Consider the following 18,742-nt stretch of genomic DNA (forward strand, 5'->3'; position numbering starts at 1 on the left):
TTTAATGATAAACCATTTATAACTTAATAGCAAATCATTCATAAAGTAGTAGTAAATAATTGATAAGTTAATAGTAAATAATTGATAACTTAGTAGTAAATAGCTTTATAATTTTAATCATTAATAACTTTCTTTATTTTTAAACTTGCTAGAGAATAAACCCTTATTACTAGCAGAAATGAAATCAAAACTTTTATTTTGGAGTTAGGATAAACCTACTATGAATCTATTCAGAAAAAAAAAATAGTGCAAGATTTTAAAACTTGAACAAAATAATAATGTTATTATATAAAAAGAACATTATCTCATATATTATTAGTGGACTTTTAAATTTCATATTTCATAGTTATAAATATCTAACAACATATTAGTAAATTAATAATAGGTTAATAAAAAACAAGTGATAATTTGCTAGTTAATAATTGATAACTTAATAATCAATTAATGAAAACTTAATAGTAAATTGGTGATAATTAATAGTAAATCAGTTTCAGTTTAAAAGTAATTAATTAATAAACTTAGTAGTAAATAATAAATAACTTAGTAAGAAATCAATAATAATTGTGTTATTAATAATTGGAAACTTAAAATAAATTAATCTAATTTAGTAGTAGTTAATCATCAATAACTCAATAGTTAATCAATAATAACTTAATAGTAAATTATAGATAATTTAATATAAATTAGTTATAACTTGATAATAAATCATTGTTAATTTAGTAATAAATCTATGGTGATTTTTTAGTAAATAATAAAAAATTTAAGTAGTAAATCAATGATAACATAATAGTAAATTACTAATAATTTAGTTGTAAATCAATGATAATTTATAGTAAATTAATTAATAATTGGTAATTTTATCATAAATTATCGATAAATTAATAATAAATCAGTTATTATTTTATAACAAATTATCAATAATTTAATAATAAATCATTAATAATTTAATAGTAAATCAGTTATAAATTAGTAATAAATCATTCATAAATTAGTAGTAAATCAATATTAATTTAGTAATAAATCATTGATAATTTAGTTGTATATCATTGATAGCTTAATAGCAAATCATTAATAACATAGTAATAAATCAATAATAACTTAATTATCAATTACTAATAAATTTTTTATACTTAAAGTTGGCAAGAATTGACCTTTGATACTAATAGAAACGGAACTAAAAATTTCATCTTTGGAGGTTAAGATAAACTTACCATAAATTTATTTAATAAAAAAATTATAAATTTGAATAAAACAATAATGTTATTATATAAAAAGAAAATTATCTTATACTAGAACTAAACTCATACTTTCTTACTAGAATCTGTTGTTAAATATATGATGACACAAATTTTATCAATAATTACCAAAAATATATCATAAGTTCCCAAAAAATTACTAAAATTACATCAAGAGGTTATTAAAATATTGTCAAAGATTAGTAAAATTGTATCAATAGTTACCCAAATTATATCATAAATTACCAAAATTGTATTCAAGTTACCAAAAATTTATCAAAGGTTATCAAATTTTGCTTATATTATATCAAAATTAAAATTGAATTATTAGTATTTATTATTATTATTATAGTATAAAAAATTATTTATTGACATGAATTTCTAAAGATAAAAATTACTCATGCATTATACATGTATCACATTCTAAAATATAATCTAATTTATATAATCGGCTGACAAGATTCTAGAAATAACATCAAAAGGTTATTAAAATTTTTTCAAAAATTACCAAAATTATATCAATGATTATCAAAATTGTATCAATAATTACCAAAATTATATCATAAGTTACCAAAATTGTATTGAAGTATCAAAATTTACCTATATTATACCAAAATTGAAATTAAATAATTAGTATTTATTATTATTATAGTATATAAAAAATTATTTATTAACACAAATTTCTAAAGATAAGAATTACACGTGCATTATGTATGTATCAACTTCCAAAATATAATTTAATTTATAGAATCAGCTGACAAGATTCTAAAAATGACACCAACTAATAATGCAAGAAAATTTTGAGTTTAATTAATTTTCTTTTCTTGTTTCCTTCTGATTCCTTTCGTATTAAATTTGTTATGCAATTCTATCAAAAATATCCAAATGAAGCCAAAAGCGGGCTTCTAAAGCGTTAGTCTTCAGCTCATAAAAGCTTAATGTTTAGTACATAAAAACATCTGAATTCATTGTTAAGAGACGAAAATGAATTCCACAGCAAAGCTTTTAATCCTTCTCACAAGTTTTTTGTGCCTGTTTCTCCTCATAGCTCTATTCAAATTCCTTCACAAATATTGGTGGATACCTGTCCGCATACAGTACGCACTGAGTTTACAGGGAATCAAAGGACCTCCATATGAATTCATCAATGGAAACAACAAAGCAACTGTCCAATTCAGAAAAGAAGCATTAAGCAAACCTATGGCTGCCTTGACTCATGATACATTTCCCAGGGTGCTGCCTCAGTTTTGCTCCTGGATCAACATATATCGTGAGATGATTCGTATGTTTTTCACTTGGAATATGTTTATAACTACAAATAAAAAAATGAACCCTTTTTTTGTTCTTTTATTAGGGAAGAATTATCTTACCTGGGAAGGAACTCAAGCTCAACTGGTAATTTCAGAACCAGAAATAGTCAAAGAGTTTCTGAAAAATATCGAAGGATCTTTTCCAAAAAAGAAGGCTGAAAACTTTATCTATAAGATACTCGGGGACGGGCTTGTGACAACCGAAGGTGAAAAATGGGCCAGGAAAAGGTAGCTGGCAAATCGTGCTTTACATGGGGAGAGCTTAAAAGTAAAACTTCGAACAAAGTCTATTTTGTACTGACATTTAAGAGTTATGAATTAGTTTCTTACAGAATGGATGGTTGTGTTTGGCAGAGCATGAATCCAGCAATAATTGCTGCTGTTGAGACAATGCTAGAGAAGTGGAAAGGCCGAGAAGGGAAAGAGATTGAAGTGTTTGAACAATTCAGGTTACTGACTTCAGAAGTTAATCTAGAACAGCTTTTGGTAGCTGTTACTTGGAAGGGGAGAAGATTTTTCAAATGTTGACTAAATTATCAATACTTGCTACCAGAAATCTTCATAGATCTCGGATTCCTGGCAACAGGTAAGTTAATCTGGAATGTTCTAACCTCACGTTGAGACATTATAAAGATCTGCTATGATATATGCAAATATTTAAATTCATAAGTTTTTGTGAGATACAATCACCAAACTTTCGAGTCAAATTGAATAATATCTTGGTTAGGTGTGGTCTTCACTTGATTAATCTAGACTCTAGAGTTTGCCCCTGATTTCCAAATAGAAAGGAAATACCTAGAAGTCACTTGAGTGCAAAATCTGAAATATGTTCCGAAAGTATTAAGTTTTTCTCCTTTTTCCATGTATCGGGCTTATACCTTTGTTTGCTTTTGCAGCAAGATTTGGAAAACTACTGATGAAATAGAATCAGAAAAGCTTGCTAAAGGAATGCATGAATGCGTGATGGAAATGGTTAAGAAAAGGGAAGAGAAAATAGTGACTGGAGAAGCTGACAGTTTCGGCAGTGATTTTCTAGGATTACTTGTAAATGCTTTTCATGATTCGGATGAGAAAAACAGGCTCTCCGTAGAAGACTTGGTAGATGTGTTCAAAACATTCTAGTTTGCTGGGCAAGAAACCACTAATTCCTTGCTCGCATGGACAGTCCTGCTTTTATCAATCCATACAGATTGGCAAGAGAAAGCAAGACGAGAGGTGATCGAGGTATTTGGTGACAAAAATCCTCATTCTGAAGGCATTTCCAAGCTAAAAACTGTAAGCAAAACCGCAATGTCTGACCATTTCAATAGCGTGTATTACCAGCATTTAATAAATTATAAATTTATTTTGCTCGCAGATGATCATGATCATCAATGAAACCCTGAGATTGTATCCTCCTGTATCTGCCATGTCTAGAAATGTTGCAAGAGATGTTCAATTGGGAAGGCTCATTATTCCTTTTAATTTGGAGGTTATGTTCCCGATCATAGCACTTCACCATGACTCTCCACTATGAGGTGATGATGTGCATCTTTTCAAACCAGAGAGATTCGCAGAAGGCATTGCCAAAGCTACCAAATACAATGCGGCTGCATTTATTCCATTCTCATCGGGACCTCAATCTTGCGTGGGTATGAGCTTTGCAGCCACAGAAACAAAGACTGCTCTCTCAATGATCCTACAACGCTACACTATTACTCTGTCCCCAGCCTATATTCATGCGCCATTTCCTCAACTTATGCTTCAGCCACAACATGGACTTCAAGTAATGCTTCATTCTCTACAGAGTGATGCCTAAAGTTTTTAACGCAGTAGCTGTTTCTATTAGCGTCCAAGATGGTAAAATATTCATAATAAGTGAGAAACAGTTTTAAATAATGGTGTGATCAATGTACAACACACAGTTCTTACCAGCCATTTTTGGCTCCTAATTATGTATCAATTCAAGTTTTTAAATTGGGTGATCCTTGACATGCTGTCAGAGCCTTTCATTTTTAAACAATTTGTTTCTCTTTTCCATATTTCTTGGCTACTTACTGGTGCAGGGAACCGGGTAACTGGTGGATTTGTCGACTACTGTATCCAGAATGCCAGTTGCATGGTAGTTGCAGTAAGAAGGAAAAGCAAAAAACTTGGCGGTTATTTGATCACCACTAAGCTGCACAAGGATTTCTGGCTCTTGGCTTAAACAAAACAGCGTTACTTTTTTAATTAGCCTTCAACTCTTTTCAACAAAGGGAATTCTAATCTTACTTCAGTATATATGTGATTTTCCTAGTGTTATTGTTTGTAAATAAAACTATTAAAGTAAAAGGAAAACGATGGTTTGGTGTGTGAAAGAAAAAGTTTGTGTTGTGTCATTATTCATGGCCCTGGATTATGGCTAAGAGAAAGACAATTGGGTCCCTTGACCCCTTTAGTATCTCTTCCGGATGCCACATGGCCTAAAAGAAGCACATGATTTTACAACTTTTGTTTTTTTGGAACTCATACCTGAATCTGCAAAACTCCATAACTGTATCATGCATGGTTCTACTTGCAATAATTTGGCCTTTTGACCTGGTTTCTGCTTGAATCTTGCAACTTTTTTTATCAGTTGTTTTACAATATAAGTGCTTTCAATCTAATTAACTGGTAAATTTTGTGTGAGATTGCCATGTCTGTTGACCAACTCATTTGAAAAGGCCATTTCAAAGGGGGGATTGACCACCAACTCAACCTTGTATGCTAGAATGTTCATGATATAAATGATAAAGATGTCTAGGAATCAGAATTCGAATTTTAGCATATTGAAAGATCAAAATAAAATCTCATTTTTTTTTAAAAAAAATATTGATCAAGATCCTCTACAATACTACATTAATTTTAAAAAATTAAAGTTCATATGATCTTTGATTTTTCTACATTTCAAAAGAATAAACCATTTTCTTTTCAAACATTTAGAGTTTTTTTTTTCTAATATTTTATAGTATTAATTTTTTTATTTCTTTACATTATGATGTTATAAACTATTAAAATCAATATTGGAAATTTTCTTAAAATTAAAGTGCAAAAAGCCTATTTCATGTTAAATTAAATATGAATATTTGTTTTGAAATGAAAGAAGTGAAATAATATAAAAAAAGGGAGATATATAAGCATCTGCATGAGAACTAAGTGAGAACATATATTTCTTTTTCTTTTTCTTCTCCTCCAACTTAATAGTAAGAATGTAGAAAGAATTGACTTCACTAATTTTTTTGATATTAATTTTTATGAAAATGAATGAATGAATCAATGTGGTTTAGTCATCAATTACTTACACGTAATAATTTAAATGAAATATATATATGTTAACGTGAAGTAACGATTTCATAATTTTTTTTTCAATTATATTACTCAGGTAAGTCATGTTGAAAAATTTGATTTCCAAATTTAATTAAACTTGTCCCTTGTTTGTAACCCCTTACCCCCTTTCAGGCCACAACAAGAAAAAAAATTCTACGAACTGAAAAAAAAAAAATTCAAAAGAGGCTTCAAACAATTTTCTATTCTTTACCTAACCTGTGGATTAAAAGAAAATGTTTGAACAACAATACACATCATTTTCTATCAATTCATCCAAATTTTTATTTCATTGGCTTAGTATAAATTAAGTACATTGCATTAATTTTCTTTAGTTATACAAATTTTGCAATGTATGTTATAACAAATTTGATTTTTTCTAATTGTTAGTAAATAAGAAAAACAGTTGGTTAAAATAAATAAAATATGAGAATATATAGTTAAATAAGTAAATTAATTAGTGAGGCAGAAAATAGATGCCTACCTTTCAATATATTAAAATAAATATTTTTATCTTTTACGTAATTGTGATTAAGATAGGTACCTTTTATGTGAATTTTTTTAATCAAATTACTTGATTAAAATGTATTTTAATTTAAACATTTTAAATATTTCGTTCTCTTACCACAATAATTCCACAATGCCAAATTGTTAAATATGTGCTTTTACACCACAATCTCTTATTAACTTCATATGTGTAAGTTAAACCTAACAATCTCAAATACAATATGGTGATAAGATACAAAAATAATATGAATAAAATATATAAAATTAAGACGGTATAAAATTTTAACAAAAATCATAAATATGTTTAACATAACGAAAAAATATTTTTGATGTTTTCGTAACAATATGAATTGTGGCATGTAATTTGTAAACACCATTTTTTTAATTATAATAATAATAATTTTTTTTTCTTTTTCTCTTTCTTTTCTTCCCGTTTCTGTGTTTGTCTTCTTCTTTCTTTCTTTTTCCTTCTTCTTCATCCTTATCCGATTCAAATCTAGTGCATTAAATGCACAATCCATAAAGTCCAAAATCACTGCCGCTAGTCGTCAACGGCCGACCGACAAGCCGCCAATCACGAATGACAAGCGTGATTTTTTAGTTGAAAAATGAGATTCGAATCCCAGAATATCTAGGATTTGAATCCCAACAAGCTCTATAAATAGAGCTTGTTATTTGCAAACGGAGGATCGGAGGGAGAACCGAAAAAAAACGGCAAAAAAAAAATACAACAATCCCCTGGAACGGGGAACCTAGTGCCAGAAAGCCACCTAAAAAAAAAAAGAGATCAGTCGATTCAGTCCAAAAAAGAAAACAAGAAAAGGAAAGGAGATCGAAACTTTGAGCCCTGATCTACGTCGATCGGGGCTGTTTTCGGTAAAAAGGACATCGGATCTGGAAAGATCACGTCGAAGAGAACTTTCAGAAGAATTTTTACCTTTTTCGGTGACCAGAAACAATTGGCAATGACTGTCGGCTGCGACCCAGACACGGCCTGCACGGTGGTCCGACAACCGACTGACGAGCTCACCCCAGAGCTCTCTTCTCTTTTTTTTTTTTGAAAAATCGAAAGAATGAGCAAAAAAAAATTTCAGTTATTTATAGAAATCATTAAAAGCAAAATGACGTCGTTTTGAGCATAGGGTCAAAACGACGTCGTTTTGGCTAAGGAGGATCTGCGCGTCGACCCGTGACCTGACCTGGGGTCCGCACACCCGACCCGACGACCTGCTTTCTTAATCAACCTCTGACCGGTCTGACTGGATCGAAACCAAACTGTCCAGACCGTATCGAACTGGTACTGAACCACCCAGATCGATCCAAACCGTCGGGCGAACCGCTGAACTGAACTGCGCATTAATCGGACCGTTGACCGGTCTGGTTCAGGTAAAAAAAATTTTTTTTTGAATTTTTCTTATGTTTTATATATTATTTTATTAATATTTATGCATATTAAAATATTTATATTTGTTAGATTAAATGATGAAATTGTGGTTAAATTTTTTTTATATAATTATGTTAATTTTTAGAATAAACTTTAAAAACAATAATATAAAAATAAATTTAATAATAATACTAAAGTAATAAAAATGAAAGAAAAGAAAATTTTTATCCGACGATGAGATTCAAAGGTATTCCGAGTAGTGATGCCTACGAAATCTCTAGGTGAAAAGATTTTTTTAAAATACTACCAGTGTATTGGAGTATTTATAAAAAAATTTTCAATACAATAAAGATTTTCTTTTTTTTAAATAATAAATAAAAATTGGTTAATAAATTAAAAATATATGTAATAAAAATAGGAAGGAAAGAAATTTAATCCAATGATGGGATTCTAAAAGTATTCCGAATAGAGATGCTTTAAGAAATCTTTAGGTGAGAAGATTTTTTGTAAAATATTACCAGCGTATTGAAATATTTATAGAAAATCTTCAATATAATTAAATTCCTTTTTTTTTCAAAATTTTAATTAAAATAAAAAAAATTAATAAAACAATTAATAAAATTTTCGAAAAAGAATAAAATGTGTGCATCAACATGTTATTATTTGCATTGTATACATGACATAATTTTTTACGAAAAGTAAATTTAGACCTCCCAAAGATAAGATTCTAAAAGTATTCCGTGTAGAAATGCTTTAAGAAATCTCTAGGTGAGAAAGAGTTCTTTTAATGTTACCAATGTGCTGGAACATTTTAAGCATTATTTCAATAAAAAGATTTTAATTTATTTTTCTCGAGAATAAATTTTTTTAACATGACATTTTCTTACGAAAAATAAATTCGAGCCTCCAAAGATGAGATTCTAAAAGTATTCCAAGTAGAGATGCTTTAAGAAATCTTTAGGTGAGAAAGAGTTCTTTTAATGTTACCAACGTACTGGAACATTTTAAGAATTATTTCAATAAAAAGGTTTTGACTTATTTTTCTCGAGAATAATTTTTTTTTAATAAATAAAAAATCAAGGAAATTATTTTTCAAATACTGAAAATAAGACTGTTTTTATCAAAATCAAAGGATAACATGTTGTTAATTAGTACTGTTTTTAACGGGTGTTGTGGGGGTGCTAATCCTTCTCTACGCGTAACCGACTCCTGAAGCCAGACTGTTTCGCAGACCGTAAAATTATCTTTTTAATAAATTTTAATTAATTTTAAGATTTCATTAAAAGGATATGTTTTAATAGGTGGCCAATCACACCTAACCAAAAAAGATTGGTGACGACTCCGTTATTTTTTATTTTGTTTGTCGGGCGGACACAAAACCGTTACGACATAATTTTCGTATAAAATAGGGTACAAATACACAAATTATTGATATTTTATATGACATAAATACATAAATTGTTAGATCTAATTTAGGGTGAATTCTTGATAATTGTTTTTAATCATAATTGCAATTAATATCAATTTTTTTGCAAATTAATGTCAATTTTTTTACAAAACTACTTTTTATTTAGTAATTTAACAAAATTTCAGTTTTTTAGTAAGATTTCTAAAAATTGCAATCACAATAGTATAATATCTATATTGTCATTTTTGTTTTAATAAGACTTTTTTTTAATTTGTTGATTAGTATTACAATAAAATTGTATTTAATTCCATTTTTTATACTTTGAAATTCATTTGTAAAGTTTTGTCAACTTACATGTGATGCATAAGAATTAAAAAAAAGCATAAATTTAAAATATTTTATTTGTGACTATAAGTTATTAGATTTTTACTCTGAAACAAGTTCTTACTGTTAAAATGTATATTATGTTTAGTTGAATTATAAGGTTGAGCTTTATTTTTGGATATATCTCATAGGCTTTAAACTTATTTATACATTTGTATATATGTATTTTATAATTCTAGAAATAATAATGGCTTTTCACTCTTCAAGTCATCATAGTATCAAAGTTTTTGGTGTCTGTTATTTCTCTTTGTTTCAGATTACTTTGATTTGCTATTATTTGACCTTTTTTCTTTGATAAGTGGCTGTTGCATTTATATTTTTTTTGTTTTGTCATTTTGTGAAATTACGTGGAATTAGTTTTTGTGCCATTAACTACAGCTTGGATTTTGTGAAATTGGAATTGTCTTTGTCTTTTCCTATTTTTATTTATTGGCTATGGGTTGACTAAATACTTTATTCGTTCTGGATTGTTCACCTATGAAATTGGCTTGTCTATTTCAATTTTTATGAATTGATCAGTTTATTGGCTTGTTATGGGTTGATCAGTGTATTGACTTTGAATTGTTTTTTCTTATGGCTCTCTCAGAATTATTACAACCCATTACAATGAAATTAGATGGAACGAACTACACTAATTGGTCTTATTTGATATGAAACTTTGTAAAAGGAAAAAGACTTTGGAAATATGTTACAGGTGATAAAAAGTGTCTGAGAGCTTTTGACAGATTAGAAAATTTTGTGTTTGAATATGAACAATAAGAAATTAATAATAGCGAAATTGTTACTTCATTTGCTAATATTGTTGCTCCATCATTTAGTGTGCAACTTTAGAAATATGGCCTTACTAAGAAGTTTTAGGATTTTCCCGAATTACATTATGTTAAACTGATTTTGCTCAAAGATATAAACTTGATAATGATCTTGCTATTTTGAACCAGAGAAAGGGACAATCAATTTTTTATTTTTATTCTGAAATGTTGATTATTTAGGATCAATTAGCTCTTATGGAACCTAAATGGACCATTGACACAGAATTATATTATCGATACAGAGAAGAAAGTCATCTTGCACAATTCATAATGGCACTTCAAGATGATTTTGAGTCCATTTGTGCTTCTATTCTACATCATGACCCTTTTCCTTTTGTTAATGTTGTTTTGTTAGAATTGATGGTTGAAGAAACTAGGAGAGGCAACCTCAATCAATCTAAAGGAGGGGATGATATTGTTTTACTAGCTACTGCATGTTTGAAAAATTTTATCTCCAATTCATTTAGCTCATTTCAACAAAAAGATTCTTCTAAGATTGAATATTATTACTATCACGAGTTGGGACATACAAAGCATAATTTTTTAGAATTGAAAAAGAAATTTGGCTTGAATAAAATGGGCCGAGTTGCTACTGCAACGTCATCTACAAAAACTTTTAATGTTAACTTTCATTCCACTACAGATCAAACTTAAAAAATTATTCAATAGGTTATTTCTAGAATGAGTAACAACTTTATATGTAATAATTCTTCTACATATGCATTGTTAACTACTACATGTACTAATTTTAATGATTGGATCATTGATTTTTGAGCTTTTAATCATATGACTTTTGATAATTCTATCATTAACTCTTCAAGTCCTATTGCTTGTTCACTTTCTATTCATACTATTAATGGTTCAAATATGTCTGTTACTCATATTGGCTATGTCTCATGTTCTCAAAATGTTTTTTTTTATAATGTTCTTTTGGTTCCATCACTTTTCATGAATTTGCTATCTATTGGTCAATTATGTGATCAAGGTTTTAATGTCATTTTTCACTCTTGTGGTTGCGTGGTGTATGATTGCTTAACGGAGAAAGTGGATGGGACAAGCCGTAAAATTGGAAGATTATTTGTTTTAGAAAACTTCAAGTGTCACATCATCCTTTTAGTCAATTTGATCATCCTTTCGTGCAAAAATCCTTATTAGTTTATGTTGTTCAAAATCTTTGATCTTTTTTCCTTTGGCGCTATAAGTTAGGACATATTTTTTGTTCTAAAGTTCAATATTTGGTATCTAGTGGCAAGTTAGGTTATGTTAAGTCAGAAATGTCTAATAATTGTATCAATTGTAAACTAGCAAAATAGTTAGCTTTACCTTTCAATAAAAGTGAATTAGTTTCGTTATCTTCTTTTGATCTTGTTCATTGTGATGTGTAGGGCCCATCTCGTTTACCTACTATAAGGGGTTCTTATTATTATATTATTTTTATTAATAATTATTTGAGGTATACTTGGATTTATTTATTTCAACATTGTTTGGATTTGCTTAAAATTTATTAAGATTTTTCTACCATGATCAAAACATAGTTTTCTAAAACAATTAAACATTTTCGTGCTGGTTTACTTGAGAATATCACTCAAGTAATTTAAAATAGTTTTTTGCTTTTCAAGGTACTTGTCTTGAATCATCTTGTACTGATACACCATAGCAGAATGTTGTTGATGAAAGAAAACATCGTCATATCATGGAAACCACTAGAGCCTTGTTGTTATCTTCATTAGTTCTTAAGAAATTTTAGGGGAAAACTACACTTACTTTAGTTTATGTTATTAATTGTATTCCTTCTTCTGTCATTGGTGGAATTTCTCCTTTTGAACGTTTGTATAACAATACTCCTAATTATTTTGGGCTTCATATTTTTGGTTCTACATTTTTTGTTTCACTTCCTAAAGTTCAATGTGATAAATTATCTCAAAAAACTACCATTTGTGTGTTTTTAGGGTATGGTAGTGGACAAAAAGGATATCGTTGCTATGATCTTATTATACAAAAGCTTCATGTTTCTCGACATGTTACTTTTTGGGAAAATATTTTAATGTGTTCATTACCTCATTTTCAGAAATCTACTAATGATCCTCATGGGTCTTTTGTTTTTGTTTTTTTTTTTATCCTTTTGTTGATTTAAATGACCCTAATCAATCTTTTTATCTATCTCAAAGTTCTCTAACTCCTTAGCAAATTCATCCAAATGAAGCTTGTACCATTACTGACTCAACCATAAGCAATCTTACACCATCATTATCCAATTTGTTAAAGTCGTCTGTCCCATAACTTAAACGTTCAACATGTGAGCAAAAATGTTATCATCATTTTCATTGTTTCTTATCTACTATTCTGTTTGTTTATGAACCTAAATTTTATCATGAAGCAAAATCTAATCCTTTTTGCAGCTATGAAAGAATAATTAGATGCCTTAGAGAAAACTCATACTTGGGATCTTGTTGATTTACCTTTTGGAAAATCTATAGTGGATTGTAAGTGGGTGTACAAGGTAAAGACAAAATCAAATGGGTCTATCAAGAGATATAAAGTTAGGTTGATTGCAAAAAGATTTACACAGGAGTATGGTATTGACTATAAAGAAACCTTTGCTTTTGTAACTCGAATGACTTCTATTCGAACTCTTATAGCTATTGCTTCTATTTAAGGATGGGATTTATCACAATTGGATGTAAAAAGTGTTTTCTTAAATTGAGATCTTCATGAAGAAGTTTATACAAAACCTCTTTTTGGATTGTCTTGCCAAACTAATCAAGTGGGCAAGCTTCGACGAGCTTTATATGGTCTTAAACAAGCACCGCATGCTTGGTTTGAGAAATTCAGCATTGTTATGCTTGACTTCGAATTTGTGTAGAGTCCTTATGATTCAGCATTGTTTATTTGTCGATTTGAAAGAGGAATTGTAATTTTGCTTCTCTATATTGATGATATGGTGATAATTGAAAATGATAACCTTGTTATTCATAATATAAAAAATCATCCCAGGAAAACCTTTGAAATAAAGGATCTTGGTCCATTACGATATTTTTTAGGAATTAAAGTTGATTGTTCCTTTCATGGATTTGTCTTGTCTAAAGTGAAATATGCTTTTGATTTTATTTTTAAAGTAGGCTTATCTGATAATAAAATTATTGACACTCCTCTTGAAACTAATGTCAAAATGAAAGTTATTAATGGAGAACTTTTCAATGATGATACTTTGTATAGACAGTTGGTTGGTAGTCTTATATAATTTGACAGTTACAAAACCTGATATTAGTCATGCAATTCAAGTTGTAAGCTAATTTATGACAATACCTTGGACAATTCACTTTGCTATAGTTCTTAGGATATTAAGATATTTGTGAGGAATGATACATAAAGGTTTGTTGTTCTCATCAACTTCTAAACTTGAACTTTGTCTTTTTTTCATTTTGATTGGGTTGGTAATGTTAATGATCGACGTTTTACAACTGGTTATAATGTTTTTCAGGGTAATTCTTGGATATTTTGAAAAAAACAAAAAACAGACAGTTGTGGCACATTCAAGTGTTGAAGTAGAGTATAGAGCTTTATCAGACACTACAACAGAATTTATGTGGTTTTGTTGGTTACTTATGGATTTAGGTGTTGACACCTCTACTCCTATTATACTCTTTTGTAGTAGTAAAAGTGCAATTCAAATTGTTCACAATGATATTTTTCATGTATAGATGAAATATATTAAAATAGATTGTTATTTTATCAAATAAGAGATACACAAAGGCACCATCATGCTACCACATATTTCTTCTTAATCACAAGTGGCAGATCTTTTTACAAAGTCCCTTTCAAATTCATGTTTTTATTATTTAGATTTTAAACTTCAAATGTTTTATTTCGAACCATCTTCAATTTAAGGGGCTATTAAAATGTATGTTATGTTTAGTTGACTTATAAGGTTGTGCTTTATTTTTGGATATATGTTATGAGCTTTAAACCCATTTATATATTTATATATATGTATTTTACAACCTTAGAAATAATATTGGTTTTTCACTCTTCAAATCATCACTTACAAAGGTAAAAAGAGACTTAATTAACAATTTTTAATTCTTTACTTAACTTGACCTAAGTATAGAAAAAAATTTTTAAGTTTGACTCCAATTATACGATTCTTGCTAGATATTTCTCTCTATAGCCATCCGTTCTATCCTTTATCCTTAAAAGAATAAATTACAAATGTGGGGATTTGAATCAAAACCGTTAATTTTATGAATAAATCGGAGCTGGAACAGATGCAACTTTGCTTTTAAAGAAAAAATAATAACCCATGAAGCAATCCTCCCAGTCAACACAAATTAATTTACGGAACCTTCCAAGAATTTTAATGGTTTTCTAGAGAAGAAAAGTTTACCCAATTAGCCTCAGTGGAAGACTAGAGAAAGACTTATTGTCAGTATTTAAGTAATGAAACTGTGAAGCTAGTATTCTCAGTTGCAACAGAAAGATTCTTATAATTTCCTTGTTTTCATTTCTTTAATGGCTATGCTTTTATGTTATGACTGTTGAAATTCAAGTTACTTTCCCAGTGCAATGAAGCAATTGGGACTTTTGAGGAATGATCAAAGAAACACCCGCGTGCTTTTGGATGGAACTATATTCTCGACTTGATTCTCATCAATTCGAAAATGAAAGGCCAAAGTTTCCAGGAGGACCAAGACATTAGCTCTGGATCAGACAAATTTGGAATGGAAACATCGGACCAACGACCCCTTTACATTTGATTACCAATTTAACAACCTAGTTATTGGATGCTTCGGCTACGCTTGCCTACCTATCTTCTTCTCTTCCTTGAGCAGCTGTTACAATATTGCCTCTATGAAGAAAATTCCCAATCCCTACGCCTCATGGATATCACTTGTTTCTCTGCTTCACCTCAGCTTCTTGTTCAATTTCTGGAATTGTTTTTCCTCCTCGGACCAAATAATTCTTGACTGCGGAAATGCGGGAAACTCATCGTTTAATGGTAAAACTTGGATTGGGGATGTAAATCTTTTCCCGGATTATTATGAAGAAACATGGATCGGCCCTGTGATCTCGATTATAACCGGAAAGGTTCCGGCGAATCCATATGCAACTGCACGCTTCTTTCGTTCTTCTTTCACCTATAGTTTCCCCATGTCCCCTGGCCTCAAGTTTATTCGCCTTCATTTCTACCCTACTTCTTACACTGGCCGAATTCTCTGTCACCTCTGGCAATTACACTTTTTTAAACAATTTTAGCCCTTCTGTAATGGCAAGCATTTTGAAATCACCTTATTTCACTAAAGATTTCCTCCTTAACTTAAAGAAACAGTCCTTGAATATCATCTTCGCTCCATCACTACATGCTTCAGACGCTTTTGCTTTTGTAAATGGGATAGAGATTTACTCAATGTCCCTCAAACTCTCTGATTATGGAGTGAAGGAAACTTCCAATGCTACGTCCATTCAAGACGAACCTGAGCTTGAGATACTTCACAGAATCAACGTAGGTATAGTAACAGTCTGAATAAGCCGTTCAGGGTTGGGCTGGATGACCAACTATACAGACAGGGTTCTAAAAATGGCACTCCTATTGAAGCATATGATGTTCATATAGACTACAATACAAGCTCTTGGGCATTAAGTGAATATGGAGCACCGGGGGACCTGTACAATACAGCCAGGACAATTGGTGGTAGTGATGAGGCTGCCAATGTGGGGTACAATCTGACATGGACATTTCCTGTTGACTCAGGTTTCAAATACATTGTTAGGTTTCATTTCTGCGAGATTCAACTATATGTAACAGAAGTGAAGCAGAGAGTGTTCAACGTGTATGCCAACAACAAGACAGTGGAAAGCAGCCTGGATATAGTTGCTATGGCTGGAAGTCCTTTGGTTGCAATGCATAAGGACTATATAATCACAGTTTCAGAAGTGAAAGAAGAAAGAAATGATCTTTGGCTTGCCTTGCAGCCTAACACTGATTCATAGCCACAACTTGCTGATGTAATACTGAATGGAGTTGAGATCTTGAAGTTGACTGATACCAGTAACAATCTTGCAGCTCATGTTCAACTAGACAATCCGGGCAAGACTACTCCATCTAATATCTTCCTGGGATTGGTTCTGAGTATGGTTTTTGGAATTTGTCTAGTCTCTTCAATAGTCTACCTGGTTTCTCATTGGATTTCGAAACGTTACGAAGAGAAACCTTGGGAAAACAAGCAGCCTAAATGTTAAATCTTCAGATCATTACCGTCAATTTCCCTTGGAAGAGATAAGAGCTGCCACTAACAATTTCAGTGAAGCTCTTGTGCTTGGTTGTGGCGGGTTCGGTAAGGTTTATGAGGGTTAGCTGGAAGATGGGTTCACCAAAGTGGCAGTTAAGCCCAAAAATCCTGAGTCCCACCAAGCAGTCCAAGAGTTCAAAACTGAAATCGAATTGCTCTCCACTTTTCGTCACATGAACATTGTATCTTTGCTTGGATATTGTCAAGAGGACAATAAATTGATCCTGATACATGATTTCTTGGCTCATGGCACTCTTCGTGATCATCTCTACGGGACTCAAAATCCACCACTGTCATGGACTCAGAGGCTCAAGATTTGCGTTGGCGCTGCTCGTGGATTACACAACCTCCACACGGGCACAGAGCATTCCATCATTCACCGGGACATCAAATCAACAAACATACTCCTGGATCAAGATTGGATGGCCAAAGTCTCAGATTTTGGCCTGTCAAAAGTAGGCAAGACTGCGAGATCCTTTAGGAACCTAGTCGGCTCTGGACCAAAGGGTACCTTTGGATATTTGGATCCTGAATATGGCCGAAACAGAACTTTAACTCGCAAATCAGATGTTTACTCTTTTGTTGTGGTTTTATTTGAAGTCTTATGTGCAAGACCAGCTCTTAATCGTGAGCCAAACGAGGATGATCAGACGAACGTAAGATTGGCTAAATGGGCTGTTCATTGCTATCGAAGTGAAAAAATTGATATCCTGATTGAACCATACCTAAGAGGAAAGATCATGTCCGAGTGCCTTACCACATTTGTGGACAATGCAGTAAGGTGCCTGGCCAGTAGGCAAATAGACCGGCCATCAATAAGTGATATGCTCTGTAAACTCGAACAAGCATTGCTGTTGCAGGAGAAGCCTGATGTTAATATCCAAATCAAAGACGCATGACAAAACAGTGATAGCAGTAGCAGAGCATTGATATTTCGGATACATATTGTACAAATTATAATAGAATCTGAACGCTACAATAAATTCGTAAGATGCATGCACGTGTCTAAATTTGGTGAAAATTTTTTAATCAATTAAATTAAATATTTAATTGGTTAAAAATTTTAATTGAAGATTTACCAAAGTTACGTAGATCAAGATCCAGTCAATCAGAATTCACCAATAAATCATCATTTTTTATATCTAATTAAATTAAAATAATTTTAAAATAAAATCAAAGTGATTAAATTCTTTTGAAATTCTCTAACATGCAAGTGAGGTGACATTTTATAGGAAGCTTTTGTCTTATAACCTTTGGATGCAGGACATTTTCTAGGTGATTGGAAGATATGACTAATTTTTTTTCGTTCTTTTCTTCTTCCATGAACTGGGTATGATTGTGACTTCTTTTGCGGATAGATTTTGGTTGATTATATTATTTATATATAAAAATATTAATTTCAAAAGTATTAATAATGATTGATCTAAATATTTTTATAAAATTTTAAATTAACAAATTTATCTTTAAATATATAGTTTTTATTAATTTATTTTAGTTTAAATCAACTGAAATTAAAAATGGAGTTTATGTGAAATTAAACTACTTAAAATTTTAATTTAAAAAGTGTTAAAAGTGATTAGCTAAAATATCTTTAGTAAATGTTTTCATAAATTTTAATTTAAATGTATTTTTTTATTATAAACTCTTTTTATTAGTAAACTAAAAAAGTGTTAAAAATGATTGACTAACAATAATTATATAGATGATTTAATTCTAAAAATATTAAAAGTGATTGATAACAATATCATTAGTAATTTTTTTATAAAATTTAATTTAAATGATTTTTTTAAATTATTTGACTCTTTTTTTATAAATATAATTAATAATTTTTCTCATTAAATAAAGATACAAATAGAATGAGATTAAAATTTAATATGCATAGGAATAAAACAATTATATGGATTTTGCTTATTTACTTGTTGTCAAAATAATTCTATAGGTAGTTTATGTTGATAAATAAATTCATTAAAGATAATCATAATTAAGTTATTTCAGTATATAAATATATATATTTTGCCTTTCAATTTTTTGTTTTAATATATTAATTATATATGTGTGTTAATGATTTTATTATTTATATGTTTTATGAATTGA

General features: G+C 30.1%; 1 protein-coding gene and 2 pseudogenes across 1 annotated transcript; all 3 read left to right on the forward strand.

Annotated features, from left to right (window-relative positions):
- Window positions 1-2,168: 2,168 nt before the first annotated feature.
- Window positions 2,169-4,509, forward strand: LOC149518650 (cytochrome P450 CYP749A22-like; annotated as a pseudogene).
- A 10,700-nt stretch (window positions 4,510-15,209) lies between these two features.
- Window positions 15,210-16,349, forward strand: LOC149518651 (receptor-like protein kinase FERONIA). Its single transcript, XM_089760361.1, has 3 exons — window positions 15,210-15,526; window positions 15,615-15,861; window positions 15,927-16,349. Exons 1-3 carry the CDS (start codon window positions 15,210-15,212, stop codon window positions 16,347-16,349), a joined length of 987 nt encoding a protein of 328 aa, XP_089616487.1.
- LOC149518652 (receptor-like protein kinase FERONIA pseudogene) lies at window positions 16,099-17,555 on the forward strand (annotated as a pseudogene).
- The last annotated feature ends 1,187 nt before the right edge of the window (window positions 17,556-18,742 follow it).

This window comes from Durio zibethinus, chromosome 5 (assembly GCF_047325235.1).
Source record: "Durio zibethinus cultivar Kanyao isolate XHJ-2024 chromosome 5, ASM4732523v1, whole genome shotgun sequence".
In the NCBI taxonomy this organism is placed as follows: Eukaryota; Viridiplantae; Streptophyta; class Magnoliopsida; order Malvales; family Malvaceae; genus Durio; species Durio zibethinus.